Source organism: Phyllostomus discolor, chromosome X (assembly GCF_004126475.2).
Source record: "Phyllostomus discolor isolate MPI-MPIP mPhyDis1 chromosome X, mPhyDis1.pri.v3, whole genome shotgun sequence".
NCBI lineage: Eukaryota > Metazoa > Chordata > Mammalia > Chiroptera > Phyllostomidae > Phyllostomus > Phyllostomus discolor.
The window spans coordinates 60,334,679-60,350,417 of NC_050198.1; the positions used below are offsets into that span (position 1 = coordinate 60,334,679).

Here is a 15,739-nt window from a genome sequence, read left to right on the forward strand (position 1 = left end):
TTTCTTTAAAGTTCTGCCAATTTTTGCTATATATAATTTGAGTCTGTTAGGTGAATGCACAATTATAGTTTTCATATTGTCCTGATGAATCAAACCTTTTATCATGTAGTAACCTTTTATTGTTAGAAATGCTTTTTGTGAGACCTCTGGCCAAGAAGGAAGCATAGGTAGACACACTGTGCCTCCTTGCATAACCAAAAGAAGGACAACAAATTTGAAAACAAAAATCAATGAGAACTGACAGAAAATAGAACTGTATCAAAATTCTACAACCAAGGAGTTCAAGAAGAAACATTCATCTGGACTGGTAGGAAGGGTGGAGAGGGGCAGCCAGGTGGCAAGGACTCACAACAAGGCAGTGGCTGGAACACCTGGCAAGGCAGTGGCTTGTGGACTGAGCGGTCCCACATTTGTATGCAGATGAACTAGGAGGAACAACTAGGGAGTGAGGTAGACCACGCAACCCAGTATTCCAGTACAGGGAAATCAAGCCTCAAAGTCTCTGACTGAAAACTTCTGTGGGGGTTGAGGTGGAAGCAAAAGAAACTCTCAGCTTGACAGGAGAGTTTGTTGGAGAGACCCACAGGATCCTGGAACATACACAAACCTACCCACTTGGGAATTAGCACCAGAAGTGCCCAATTTGACTGTGGGTAGTTGGGGAAGTGACTGAAAATTGGCAGAGAGCTGAGCAAGCAGCACTGTCCCCTCTCAGACCCCTCCCCCACATACAGCCTCACAATGCAACCACATGGTTGCTCTGCCCTGGTGAACACCTAAGGCTCCACCCCTTATTATGTAACAGGTGTGCCAAGACAAAAACATGACCCAAATGAAAGAACAGATGAAAGCTCCAGAAAAAATAAAACTGAGCAATGAACAGATACCCAACCTATCAGATAAACAGTTCAAAACTCTGGTTATGAAGATGCTCCAGAAACTCACTGGGTACTTAAGCAGCATAAAAAAGACCCAGTGAAGGTTGCATTATGTGAAATAGAGAAAAATCTACAGGGAGCCAACAGTGATGGGAAGGAAACCAGGACTCAAATCAAGGGTTTGAAACAAAAAGAAGAAATAAATATCAAACAGGAACAAAATGAGGAAGAAGAATTCAAAAAGATGAAGAGAGGCATAGGAACCTCTGGGACAACTTTAAGCACTCCAAATCCAAATCCAAATCATAGGGGTGACAGAAGGAGAAGAGGAAGAGAAAGAATTTGAAAACTTATTTGAAAACATAATGAAGGAGAACTTCCTCAATCTGGCAAAGGAAATAGACTTTCAGGAAGTCCAGGAAGCTCAGAGAGTCCCAAAGAAGTTGGACCCAAGGAGGCATACACCAAGTCACGCCATAATCACATTAGCCAAGATTAAAGAGGAGAGAATCTTCAAAGCAGCAAGAGAAAAGGAGACAGTAACCTACAAAGGAGTTCCTAAAAGACTATCAGCTTTCTCCAAAGAAACCTTGCAGGCAAGAAGGGGCTAGAAAGAAGTATTTTGAAGTCATGAAAGGCAAGGACCTACATCCAAGATTACTCTATCCAGCAAAGCTTTCATTTAGAATGGAAGGCACATAAAGTGCTTCCCAGATAAGGTCAAGTTAAAGGAGTTCATCATCACCAAGCCCTTATTATATGGAATGTTAAAGGGACTTATCTAAGGAAAAGAAGATCAAAAATATGAACAGTAAAATGACAACAAACAGCTATCAACAACCGAACCTAAAAAAAACAAAAACAAAAACAAACTAAGCAAAGAAGTAGAAGAGGAACAGAATCACAGAAATGGAGATCACGTGGAGGGTTATCAGTGGGGAGGAGGAGAATAGGGGAAAAGGTACAGGGAATAAGTAGCATAAATGGTAGGTAGAAAACAGACAGGGGGAGGTTAAGAATAGTACAGGAAACAGAGAAGCCAAAGAACTTACATGTACAACCCATGGACATGAAGTAAAGGGGGTGGGAATACAGGTTGGAGGCGGCATGTTAAGGGCAGAGGGGCATAAAGTGGGGAAAAATGGGACAACTATAATAGCATAATCAATAAAATATATTTTTTAAAAAGCAGTATAAGGAAAAAACAACAAATAATACATTTTGATACATCAAAAAAATCAAAAAATAAAATTAGTGAATGAGTTTTGTTCCCAAAAGGCAAGAATTCCATTAAATGAATGGTTCTCATGGTCTGTGAAGATGGTACTTGAAAGTCTTCCAGGTGGACAGTAGATTGTTTTTTGTGGAGTTATTAATGATTTCAATATGAGTACTTATTCTATTTAATAAAAAATCAGTCTACTGGCATCCCACAAAAAGCAATCCTCTACTTATTAATTCTCATGAGAATTTTACATTGTTAATCAAGAAAATGTAGCCCTGGCTAGGTAGCTCAGTTGGTTGGAGTGTCATCCTGGTACATCACAGTTGCAGGTTTGATCCCCAGTCAGGGCACATACAAGAAGCAACCAATGAAGGAGACAGAGGTGATGCAGCTGTGGCTGCCTCGTCCAGGTCAGGGCTACATGCCAGAAATAGTGGAGCTGCCTACTCTGGAGGATCTGAAAGTGCAGGCAGTGAAGTCAGTTCTGCCGTGCTTAAAGCTGTGGCCCATTACTATGGAGCTCAGTGTCATAAACCAAACAAGGAGTTCATTCTGTGCCGCTGTGAAGGAAAAGATCTGCAGCATTATTTAGAAGGAGGCAAGCTTGTCAACAAGTGTGCTCTTGACTTCGTCAGGCAGGAATAGCATCATTGTGCAGAACCTTTTACAGAATACTGGACCTGCAATGATTATTTCTGCCTGTAGCTATTACTTTGGTGTCTCAAACAGTAGGCAAAGTTTGAATGAGTGTGTACTGACAAGCTGGGCTGGGTGCAACCTGACCTGGGAGAGCTATCCAAGGTCACCAAAGTGAAAACAGAGTGATTTTTATGGGAGAATCCCTACCACTCAAGACCAAGACCAGAGCCCTTCCCAGAGGTAAAAGGAGATCTGGAGCCTGCCAAACATGGCAGCCATATTTATTTCTCGACCATGTAAAGATGGGTCCACAGCCCACACTTAGTGACATGCCCAGACGACGATGGATGAAAACTCACATGTGGTTGGCATGGGCCAACAGAGTTCTTTTGGGGATCACAAACATTAATGGATAATTTATGTGACTTGGTAGTTATTCTATACCACTTCCTGGCCATTATAAAATTTAAAGAAGAAAAAAGAAGCAACCAATGAATACATAAGTAAGTAAAACAACAAATTGATGTTTCTCTCTCTCTCTCTCCAAAATAATTTTTTTCTAAAAGAATGTATAGAATAAGTGACCCAAAGAACCCATGGAACTGGTTCAAAGGAGATAAGATGGCAATCGCTGCAAAAAAAAAAAAAAAAAAAAAAAAAAAAAAAAACTCCAATGTGGAGTTAATTCTATTTGCAACATTTTATTTCCTTGAACAAAGATATGAAGCTAATATGGTAAAAAATTGTATTTGTTCATCTGAGATAGGAGCAAGGGTATAATGTTATTCTTTACACTTTTCTATGTTTGACATCTTTAAATAAGTAAAAAAAAAAATTGTGCGGCACTTTAAAGCACATGTAGTACGTCAATATATAAGCACATACCATTTGATCGATGCGTGATGTCCAATTTGTACTTACCAGTGCATCATCTTGCAATGAAGCAAAAAAGAAGCCATAGAGCAAGTTAATTTTCTCCTTGCGATCAATGAAGTCAAACATTGCAACCAGCCAACGATAAAAAAGTATCTATTGAGAGACAAAACGTTTATCTTTAGAGAAATATAACTGGTATCATAGAACTTAATTCCCCACTCAGGGCTGTTTTAGAAGTCTCTAACAGGGATGTCCAACCTAAGGCCTACAGATTGCATGCAGCCCAGGATGACTGTGAATACAGCCCAACACAAAATCATACATTTACTTAAAACATTAGGAGATTTTTTTTGTGATTATGTGTCACAATGTATTTAATGCGTGGCCCAAGACAACTTTTCCTCTTCCATTGTGTCACAGAGATGCCAAAGGAATGAACACACCTGCCCAGAACAAAGCAGGATAATAGATTTTATCTCTCAGTAATAATTTCTGTTTGAACAGAGTCCTTGTATCAAGCTTCATTGTTCCAAATCCTTAGGCTTTGCACAAAAGGTCAGTGCCATTACCTCTAAGTGGCTCTTCCTTGCAAGTCCTTAAGTGGTTCTCAATAACTTATCATCAGTGTTTAAAAAGATTACCTTGGACAACTTCCAATCAAGATGACGGCACAGGTAAACACGGCTCACCTCCTCATACGATGGCATCAAAATTACAACTAAACTATAGAAAAACCATCACTCAGAACCGTCAGAACTACAGTTAAATAGAAGTCCGACAACTACGGAATTAAAGAAACCACATCCATCCAGACTGGTAGGAGGAGTGTAGATGCAGAATGGGCTCATCCCACATCCACATGTGGTGTATAAAATTTGAAAGGGATATCTCGGGAGTGCGGAGTCTCAGACCCACATCAGGTTCCCCCAACAGCCCAGGGTTCTAGTGCCAGGAAGATAAGCCCCCACAACTTCTGGCTACAAAAACCAGCAGAGATTGAGTTGGTGGAAGAAACTTCTGGAACCCCAAGCAGTTCCTCTTAAAGAACCCACACACAGACTCACCTACTCAGACTTATTCCCTCTGAGCTCCAGCACCAGGTTAGCAGCTTAAAAGGCACCAGTGGCATATAGAGAGGCACCAAAGTGTCTGGCATCAAGGCAAGAGCTGGGGTCAGCTTCTCCCTGACAGAAAGGCAGGCGGAGGTCCCTGTCCCTTTTCTGAACCCTCCCCGTACAGAGCCACAGAGCCAGTAGGCAGGTGTCATATCTGAAATTCCATCAACCAGGCTAACAATGTATGCCCACCCTGGAGATCCCCTGGGACTCATTCTACTCAAATTACAGGCCTACCCAAGCTGTTCACAGTACTTTTCCATATGAATGACTGGTCTTGGCTCATGCTTCAAAACTTCCTAAATCCTCTCAAACTAGCAAAAGCCAGCCTCAGCGGGCTTCCAGCCCCTATATATTTTGCTAAGTCCTGGTACCAGTAGCAGTCAGCTTAGATTCATAGCTTGGCTTCACCTGGGAATCTGCAATCCTAGCACAAGTAGCAGCCATTTCAGATTGCTGTATAACTCATGCAGCGTAGCACCAGTGCCGACCTTGGCCTGCAACACCTGGGAAACCCCAGGGCCAACGCACCCAGTGGACAGCTACAGACCATGTTGCAGAACCACCACCCTGTCCCTGCACAGCTGATCTTCCTGAAAGTGAGATGATTGGTGGTCAGTGGTCACAGCCAGTCCTTGCAGCTGACAGACCTGGGTAAATCCCTCCCATTGACCTGCCAACAGCAATCAAGGCTCAACCACAAAAGGAGAGAGTACTCGGCCCACACAAAGGGCCCATCTCGAGCACCCACCTTGGGTGATAGGGGAGGCTGTGCCACTGGACCCTACAGGACACCTACTACATTAGGCCATACTTCCAAGAGAGGGACTCATAGCAGCTCTACCTAATTCATAGAAACAAATACAGGGAAGCTGCCAAAATGAGGAGACAAATAAACATGGTCCAAATGAAAGAACAGGTCAAAACTCCTGCCCAGGCCAGTGCACCTCAGTGGATTGAGCGCTAGTCTCTGAACCAAAACATCGCTGGTTCAAATAAAAGTCAGGGTTCATGCCTGAATTGTGGGCCAGCTCCCTAGTTGGGTATTTGTGATACACAACCGAATGATGTTTCTCTTGCACATCGATGTATCTCTCCCTCTTTTTCTCCCTTCCTTCCCCTCTCTGTAAAAATAAATAAATAAAAATCTTTTAAAAATACTGCATAAAAAACTAAACAAAATGGAGATAAGCAATCTAAGGAAGCAGAGTTCAAAACACTGGTTATAAGAATGCTGAAGGAACTTAGTGAAGACATCAACAGCATAAAATAGATCCAGTCAGAAATGAAGGATACACTAATTGAAATAAAGAACAGTTTACAGGGAAACAAGAGTAGAGTGGATGAAACCAAGAATCAAATCAGTGATTTGGAACATAAGGAAGCAAAAAACAACCAATCAGAACCACAAGAAGATTAAAGAATCCAAAAAAATGAGGATAGTGTAAGAAGCCTCTGGGAGCACTTCCAGCACTCCAATATTTGCATGAATGGGGTGCCAGAAGTAGAAGAGAAAGAGCAAGAAATTGGAAAACTATTTGAAAAAACAATATAAGAAAACTTCATTAATTTGGTGATGGAAATGGACATGCAAGACCAGGAAGCATCGAGAGTACCATATAAGATGGATGTGAAGAGGCCCATTCCAAGACATATCATAATTATAATACCAAAGGTTAAAGATAAAGAGAGAATCTTAAAAGCAGCAAGAGGAAAGCAGTCAGTTATCTACAGAGGAGTTCCCATAAGGCTGTCAGCTGATTTATCAAAAGAAACCTTACAGGCTAGAAGGGTTTGGCAAGAAACATTCAAAGTCATGAAAAGCTGGGACCTATAGCCAAGACTGTTCTACACAGCAAAGCTATTATTTAGAATCAAAAGGCAGATAAAGAGCTTCTCAGACAAGAAAACACTAAAGGAGTTCATCATCATGAAACTATTACATAACATGTAAAAGGGACTTATTTAAGAAAATGAAGATCAAAACTATGGACAATAAAATGGGAATAAATACCTACCATATTTTTTGGACTATAAGACACACTTTTTCAACCACATTTTTTGCTTCAAAAATTTTCCCCCTATTTTCCTCTTTTAAAACCTAGGTGCATCTGGGGTCTGCACCATAAGATGCACTTAGGTTTTAGAGGAGGAAAATAGGAAAAAAAATTTTGAAGCAAAAAATGTGATAAAAATGTGTGTCTTATAGTTCAAAAAATATGGTATCTATCAACAACTGAATCTAAAAAACAAACTAAGCAAACAAGAATAATAGAATCATGGATACAGGGAGCGTTTTGATGGTTGCCAAATGGGAGCGGGGTGTAGGGGAATGGATGAGGAGGTGAGCGGATTAAGAAATACAAATAGGTAGTTACAGAATAGCCATGGGGATGTAAAGTACAGTATAGGAAATGGAGTAGCTGAAGAACTTATACTTATGACCCATGGACATGAACAAAGGTGTGGGGATTGCCTGAGGGAGTAGGGGTTGCTGGGTGGAGGGTGGCAAAGGGGGATAACTGGGCACAACTGTAATAGAATAATGAATAAAATAGCATTTAAAAAATAAAATAAATAAAGATTACCTTGGTACTACCACAACACTTGCCAGCACAAAGCCAGGAGACCGCCTTAACCACAGAATCTTCTGATATTAGAGTTGCTGGAATCATGCATCTCAATATCTGAGAGTTTACAGCACTCCCTGGGAAGCAGACAAACTCTAAATTAAACTGCATTTTGGTATCTTGATTGTTCCCTTACTATCATTCACTCTTGGTCTTAAAAAAAAAAAAACAAACCTCATTTTACACTGAAGGCAAAAAAAGATGAGTAATATTTGACATCTCTTATCATTAACTCATTTTGAAATAAAAATATACCTTAAACTTCTAATGTAAACTATAAAGCAAATTCTTTGGTTCTAATATTTCTATTTAAAAGGTGAGGATAAGTTCGGGGTTTCTTTTTGGGTTGAAGATATGTTTGGGAAATAGAGAGTGGAGATGGTTTTACAATTCTGTAAATGTTAAAAAAAAAAAAAAACCCTGATGCATACTTTGAAAGGGTGAATTTTATGGTATGTGAATTACACACCTCAAAAAAGTCTTTACTCACAGGGACATTTCAAGGATTATTCTTTTGCTATTATATTTTGTAATGGCAGAATAGATTCTGATTTATTTAAACTACTGACAGACATCTTACATGGGCTGCTACATTTAAGAATAAATAAATATATTTGTACTCTCCATCCTTCCCCAAAAAGTGAAGAGAGAGGATAGTAGAATGGAACAGCTATTCTTGGAATTAGATGTCAGTAATATTCTATACTGGTCCAATTATTCCATCATACTCTCTGGTTTCTATGATATCCTTCCATCTGGTAAGAGAAGTGATGTTGCAAATAGCTTTGTATACATCCTGTATCAACTTCTGCTTATTAATACCTCAAGAATTAAATAGGCATCTCATTACTTCCTTTTTTATATTTAAACATTTTTTTATTTGCATTCTACTGTGGTGATCACAACCACTCACAGAAAAAACACTGTTATCCACTTAGGCAAGTAGAATTCACCTAAACATCTTGGACACGTGTGTCTTTAATCACAGTTCTATATGCCTAAAAGTGTGGCAATCACCTCCACTCACTATAATAACACTTCTCAACTTGTCCCATGAGTAGCATTCTTAGGTACATCTAACACATTTTTAAACACTATTTCATATGCATTATAGCAGAGTGATCACATCCATTCACTGAAATAATGCTGTTCTTAACTTCACCTGTAAGTAGCATTTTCAGAAACATCTTATACATGTTTATTTTACATTATTACAAAACAGCATTATTTCAGTGAATGGATGTGATCACTCTGCTATAATGCATGCATATCTTTACTTAAAGTGTAAAGGGACACATATGACTTTACATTTTAAATAAAAGTTGTATATATTTAAGATGTACAACATGATGATATGATATACATATACAGAGTAAAATGACTACCACAGTCGAGTTAATTAACATTATCTCCTCACATAGCTACCATTTTTTTGCATGTGGTAAGAGTACCTCAAATCTACTCTTAGAAAATTTCCAGTATTCACCACAGTATTATTAACTATAGTCATCATATAGATCTCTAGATTTATTCATCCTGCATAATTTACAATAATATATCTCATCAATTTTTACCTCATCATTCTATAGAGAAGGAAGCAAGCAGTGAAAGCAGGTAATAAATCACAGGAATAAAACCCCCTGCTTTCCACTCCTATGGTTCTTGTTTTTATTTCTCTTTTCTCCCACACTTTCACCCTCTAACCCTTCTAAAGTTTAAAACAGTCTGACCTCTAACACTACACATGGACCAAATTCAAAGGGGGAATTCAATAGACTGTATTCTTACCAACGACTGTTTAATTAATTTCTAAAGAGTCTAGTCTCTTTGTACCTAACTACAACATTTGTAGCATACCTGCCCCTGAATATGCATTACAATCCAGCAAAAGAACTACATGCAAAGATCTAGCAGTGATGAGGGATATCATAGAAATAACTAAAAGGGCAAAAAGCAGTTAAGGAGGTCACATTTCACATCATCAAATTCCACCTTAACAGAAAAATTAAAAGCTATACAAAAAAGCCAGAGATTGCTTTTTAAATCATATATTCAAGTTTCTAAATCTGAGGCATGCATTTTGAGAGAGGCATATATTTGCCTCAAGACCTGACAAACATCACAAAAATGTTCTAACCATTAATTTCTGAGATATAAACAAAGAAAAGAGAAATTCCAAAATAGAAAACACCTGTACATTCCATACATGTTTTAAGGGGGAGAAGGGAGAAAGAATTGTTCTTGATAGACACTGATCAGTTAAACACAGATTCCTGGGGAAATATTAGAACCAAACAATCTAAAACCACTTAAAAGAAGAGCCAGCCCTGGCTGGCATAGCTCAGTGGTTTGAGCGCGGGCTGGGAACCAAAGTGTCCCAGGTTCGATTCCCAGCCAGGGTACATGCCTGGGTTGCAGGCCATAATCCCCAGCAACCGCACATTGATGTTTCTCTCTCTCTCTCTCTATCTCCCTCCCTTCCCTGTCTAAAAAATAAATAAATAAAATTAAAAAAAAAAAAGAGCCTTGCCCTTCCAACTGGTGTAGCTCAGTGGGTTGGGCGTCATCCTGCAAACTGCAAGGTCACCAGTTTGATTCCCGGTCAGAGCACATTCCTGGATTGCATGCCAGGTCCCCAGTTGCGGGCATGCAAGAGGCAACCAATCAATGTTTCCCTTGTGCATGGATGTTTCTCCCTCTCTCTTTCTCCCTCCCTTCCCCTCTCTCTAAAAATAAATATATAAAATCTTAAAAAAAAGAAGAACCAATTTTATTAGGTCAAATTTAACTTTCTGCAAAACACAGAGAATTCATCAGGTAAAAGCACAGAAATAAAATACCTGGGACTCATATATTGAATTCAGCTGGTAATGTGTTGTTGCTTTAAACACATGCACACACACCTGTGACCATGATGCTAGGGTATACACAAAGAAATGCAACATGCAAGGGTCACTTTTGATAGTCTTAATTTAAAAAAAAAAAAGCAGAAAACCTGGTAGCAGTGTGGCACAGTACAAACCCTAGAAGGGGAGTTAGAAGACCTGAATTCTCCAGTTCTAGCTCTGATGTTTAACCAAGTCTCTTTAACCACTCTGGGCCTCAGTTTCCTCATTTTTAAAATGAAGATGTACAGGGTCTAAAATACCTTCTAAGTCACAATGTGGATAAAAGTAGCTTAAAACATTTTTCTCAAGTAAAAACAATACTGGCCAGATGTTATTTCTTCCTAAGAACTCCACCCCCATTACAAATTAATTTAGAACAGGAAAGGAAACATTTGTACAAAAAATAAAACCCATCTTGACTCTTACGGTCACAGATGCTGGAACAGAGCATCAATAGGGACCTGTCATATATAAGTGAACCTAAAAGCAACGAAGTAGACCAAGTGATCTCCTAAGGTGCCTTCCAGCAATATTACTTAAATTATATCTATGCTTCTTAAGAGAAATACTGAAAATGGCTCCCATGAATCTGGTGACAAGAGTGTATACATTTTACTTGTAAAGTTATGTGATAGCTAGCCATTTTCATCATACACACAGAAACTTTTGGCACATAAGGTAGTTTGAATATAAGAAAGTTCCACTTTGGTTTTGTAAATAGAATAGTAAAAAAGAACTGCAACTGATTCTAATGAGCCATCTAATTCAAAGTCTGGGAGCAAAACTGATAACAAACTATGACAAATGTATCCCCTTAACATACCAAATTTGCCACTGAGTGCCACATTTAATAGAATGTCAATCCCTTCTGGAGCTAACCCATTCTTCCAAGCCACATTTTCCACAGTTTTCAGGTGTTTTTCCAAGGTTTTATCTTTATTCCATGGTGTGTTAAAGGGACCTGGAAAAAGAACCATGTTAAATAATGAGAGGTTTAAAATTCTTTCAGTCTCCAGCCTCAATAATTACAACTTGGGATACTTTAAAGGAATACCTTTATGTATAAAAGGCCTTCTGAAAAGTCCTTTGAAGCCTTACAACTCTAGAATATTTCACAGCAATAGCACCTTTAGTAAGGAAAAGTGAATCATGCCTTAGCATCTCTGCTCTAAACTAATTAAAAGCACTGAATTTAGACTATAAGCTGTGTCAATACTGGGGCGGTGGTTCCCAAATTTTGAAATCACCTAAGGAGTCTTCAAAAAATCCTAGTGTCCAGGTTGCATCTTGTACCAAAAAGTCATGTCGTTTAAGAGTAGATGCCAAGCATTAGTATGTTGAAAGATTCCTGGGTAATTCCAATGTGCAGTAGTTTGGAAACTGCTCTGCCAGGAACGTGCTTTGCTATTGTATACCCAGTACCAAGCATACTGATATGCAGTAAGTAGGTGCTCACTAAATGTCTGTTAAACAGACAAAAGCATGAAGGAGCAAAAGTATGCTCTCCTTTAAAGTTCCTTAACTAAACAGTCTAGAATATTTTGACAAAAACAGGACTTTCATAAGGAAAATAATCCATCTTACCTTTGTCAAAGTATCTCATTGCTATTTGCAGAGCATCTCTTGCTAGCTCATCAGCATCAGCATGTTCAGAATCTTCCACTGTACTGTTTTGTCCATGTTTCGAGATGCTCTTTGAGTTGCTTAGGTTCTCTTTCAATTTCCAGGCCAAGAGATTACTCTGATAACTATTACTATGTCGTGAAGTTCTCTTTGGTGTCTGAGAGTTCTTAACTCTCTTTTGAGGTGACATTATTGTGCATGTTCTATACAGAAACAAGTGTCATTACCATTAATCAACCAAGCTGTCCCTTTTTACCCCCCAAAGACAGGAACAGTATCTTCCTATATTCCCCAAATTTAGTACACAGTATCTAACATACAACCAGTACACAACAAATAACCTGACAAAAGTCTGGGCAACAAAACCTATAGGTTAGCTTTCTCAGAAAGCCCTTGACCTAAATAGGAATAGAGAGAAACAATATTCCAAGGTAACATTCACCAGATGAACTGGCTTTCCTATAGGGGGAAAAAACAGTAAGAGTACAGGTAACATAGCAAGTTCTCTTAAAATGGGTATATGACATAAGAGAGTCCAAAACTAAACCATCCCATGAACTCAATCCTACTTTCTCCAATCACTTGCATTTTTCTCTACCCTTCCTTGATTTTGCTTTCATCTTTTATGCTCCCTATTTTGCCAGTGCTTAGTTATAAATGTAGTTCAAAAGTCAAACTGGTAGGCAAACTAAGGATTCTTAGAACAGAGAAATTCCCCATTAACTAATTCACTTATTCAACAAATAATTAATGAACATCATCTATATGCCAAGCAGTTTTAGTTACCGGGATAAAATAATGAAATAGTCAAGGTCTCTGCTCTCATAAGACTTACAGGGGTGGGGAGGAGTATGACAGTCAGTACTAAATAAGTACCTCATTTTACTGTGTATATGTGCACCCACATTTTTGGCCCAAACTTTCAGAAAAAAAATATTTTGTTTTAATTTTTAATTCAATTATTTATATTTAGATACTTGTTTTTGTATAATAAAGGAATTTTAGCATTTATTTTTGAACATATCATGGTACAAGATATTTTAGGTAACAAATACTTACAAAACACAAGAACAGATACAAGGTATTTCAGGTACTACCCATGTATAGTGCTCATCCTTTTTTTTCCCCCCGCAAAAACTTGGGCAAAAAAATGCACATCATATATGGCACAATGTGCTATATAGCTAATAGGGAATACAATACAGTGATGTGATAGAAACGAGGTAGGGGTGAGAAGCTACTTTGGAATAAATGTGCAGAAAAAGATTCCCTGATTGACCTTTAAACTGACATTTGCATGCCAAGGAACCAGCTACATGAAGATGTGCTAGAAGAGTATTTCATGGAGAGGGAAGAGTAAGATTTGCTAAGACCTTAAAGCAAGAGTTTTGCATGTTAGAAAAACAGCAGCAACACCAGTGCGGGTAAGGAGAGGTGGTGACATGAAAGAGGCAGAAAGTAGTGGGAGATAAAGTCAGAAAGGCAGCCAGAGTAAGGAGTTTGGATTTTAAGTGCCATGGCAACTACTGGAGAAAGGAGAAGTGTTAGGCACGGGGAGTAATACCATCTGGCTTACGGTTTAAGACTATTTTAGCTACAGTGTGAAGAATAGAATGCTAGGGGTCAAGGAATGGAAACAGAACATTAAAAGGGCCTTGCAGAAGTCCAGAAGCGATATAACTGTAATCTGAACTAGGCCTAAGTACAGCGGTGGAAGAGGTAGAAAATGACTGTATTCGTGATATATTTTGGAGGTAGACTGGGCAAGACCATGATAAAATACTGGATGTACGTGGGGAAAAGGGAAGAGAAGAACCCAGAAGTCTTCTAAATTTTTGGCTTCAAATGAGAAAAACTAAGGGAATGGTTGGAATAATACTCAATCTCACCTCCCTAGAACAGATAAGACCAGAGCAGAAGAGCAATATGCGTATCAAACCCAGTGGGAGGTTCCAGGTTCTGAGCAGTTTCCTAGGTTCCTACCGAAGGGCAGAAGAACAGCTTCTGACCCCACTCGGCTGACCGGTCCCATAGCTTCCCAAGACTCTCCCTGGCTCTTCCTGGTTTGGGGAGAAAACGCGACCCTAGCCACACTCTGCAGGCTGGTACTGCTCGGAAGTCAGTGAGATCCCCTTCGATCTCTGAGTCCCCCTTTCGCGCGGTATTTAAAAGTACCTTACCCAATGCATTCCTCTATCTCTGAAACTCCGGAGTCCAAAGATCCCCAGGATTCAAATAAGCAAGCCCCGCCCCGCGCATGCTCTTCTGAGGAGACGCAGGAAGCCACACGGCAGAGCGCGCGCTCTGCTGAAATCTGATTGGTTAAATTACAGTTTAACGTCTCGAGGTGGCGCGCGCCAACGCTGACGCAAACCCAGTTCCGCCTTGTCGCTCTGTCGTTAGCCCCTGTCTGGCCTCCGGGAAGTGCACGGAGTAGACCTTTGCAGCGGCAGCCAGCTGATTGGCTGGCGTTCCCGCCGTCCTAAAACAGGTTTGCATTCGTCATTTTGCTTAAAACAGAACAATCAGCGTGTAGGTTCTTGAATTTAACATGATTAGTCATAGTGATCATTTTGCCCAGATTGACTCCAAATGTTGATACTTGGTAGGAAAATATGAAACTGCATACTTTGCAGTAAAGACTGCTCCCCCCACCAATGATGGGCAAGAGACTTAGGTTAAAGAGCCTGTGACCTCTAAAGCTGTCCCTTTCCCGATGTGAAACTAGTAGGTAGGAGGGAAAAACGACTGTATCTGCCTTCCTTTTACCAAGGATGGGTACCCTTAGCAGGGTTTGCTAAGAACATGTGTCTTAAACGAGTTGTGGTACCTTGCACATAACCAGCCAGTCGACATGTATGTAAATATTCCTAACTTTGAGGGGTGATGGACCTAAAAGAAATTGGCGAAAACAGTAATAAGAGCTTAGTGTGAGACCTAAGCTTAGTCCCTAGTTTAATCTCCTACTAGAGTAGGAATCAGGGAGGACAGATATAAACAGCTCTCGCTAATTGTTGGAGGCCAAAACATACCCATATACTGTAGGCAAAACTATAGGAAGAATCTTAGGGAGAGATGAGGAATCGAAGATTAAGTTGGTGTATCTGGGAGACTACAGTGGAAATGACTATTTACCACATTTTATATTTGTATGGTTTTTCAGTGCACCTTCATGAACTCTTACTTAATTGTGCATGAAAACTGAGTGTTCAATACTTTCATGGTAGTTGATCTTCCTTTTTCTACTAACTGAACATTTCTCAAGTCATTTATACTTTTAAGCATTTCATAGACTCAGTTGTAAATTGGAAGGGTTTTTAATCCTTTAATCCTCTTCTTTTTTGTAAACGATGAAACTGGGACCTTGAGTGGTGAAATAACTCGCCTAATGTGACAAGACTGTGGCACTGGAACTTGTGCCACTTTGTGGACACATATAGTGAGAGACACTGGCTAACCTTTATTTAATATACCTAAAGTTTTCTCTGAACTAATTATTCTACCTTCACTTGGCATCACCTAATGAAGCGGAATTCCCCAAAACTGGATATTATATTGGGGTACTAATTTGATAGCTTTCTATCAATATTTTATGTGCTGACATCACAGAGGTGTGGAGGAACTTAAATGAGATTGGAAAGATGGTAGCCTCATTAGCATGTTTAAGTGATTATACTCTTTCTTCTCCCTCATCCAGACAGAGAGAGAGGGAGAGAGAAAGAGACTGAATCCCGTGATATGACTCTTGCTTTCCAGACTTCCATTATTTGTCCCAACAGTTTCCTCTAAATTTCAAAAAAAATTTTATTTTAAAAGAATAAGAGAAATAAGACACAGGGGTATCAATCAATGAGAACAATGACAG

The 15,739-nt window shown here is 39.4% G+C and overlaps 1 protein-coding gene and 1 pseudogene across 3 annotated transcripts in view; one reads left to right on the top strand and one right to left on the bottom strand.

Moving 5' to 3' along the window:
- The window catches only part of CENPI (centromere protein I), a 101,219-nt gene that overhangs the window by 69,894 nt on the left and 15,586 nt on the right, over nucleotides 1-15,739 (bottom strand). For 2 of the 3 annotated variants that reach the window (XM_028522928.2, XM_036017001.1), the window contains exons 1-5: nucleotides 14,055-14,160; nucleotides 11,836-12,077; nucleotides 11,075-11,212; nucleotides 7,322-7,440; nucleotides 3,664-3,771 (exon numbers count right to left, since the gene is read on the bottom strand). In XM_028522928.2, the coding sequence (XP_028378729.1) occupies nucleotides 3,664-3,771; nucleotides 7,322-7,440; nucleotides 11,075-11,212; nucleotides 11,836-12,064 (594 nt within the window). In that variant the 5' untranslated portion in view covers nucleotides 12,065-12,077; nucleotides 14,055-14,160. Of the gene's footprint in view, nucleotides 1-3,663; nucleotides 3,772-7,321; nucleotides 7,441-11,074; nucleotides 11,213-11,835; nucleotides 12,078-14,054; nucleotides 14,161-15,739 lie in introns of those variants that run through there. The other variant, XM_036017000.1, reaches the window with a different exon arrangement.
- Nucleotides 2,456-3,120, top strand: LOC114505059 (annotated as a pseudogene).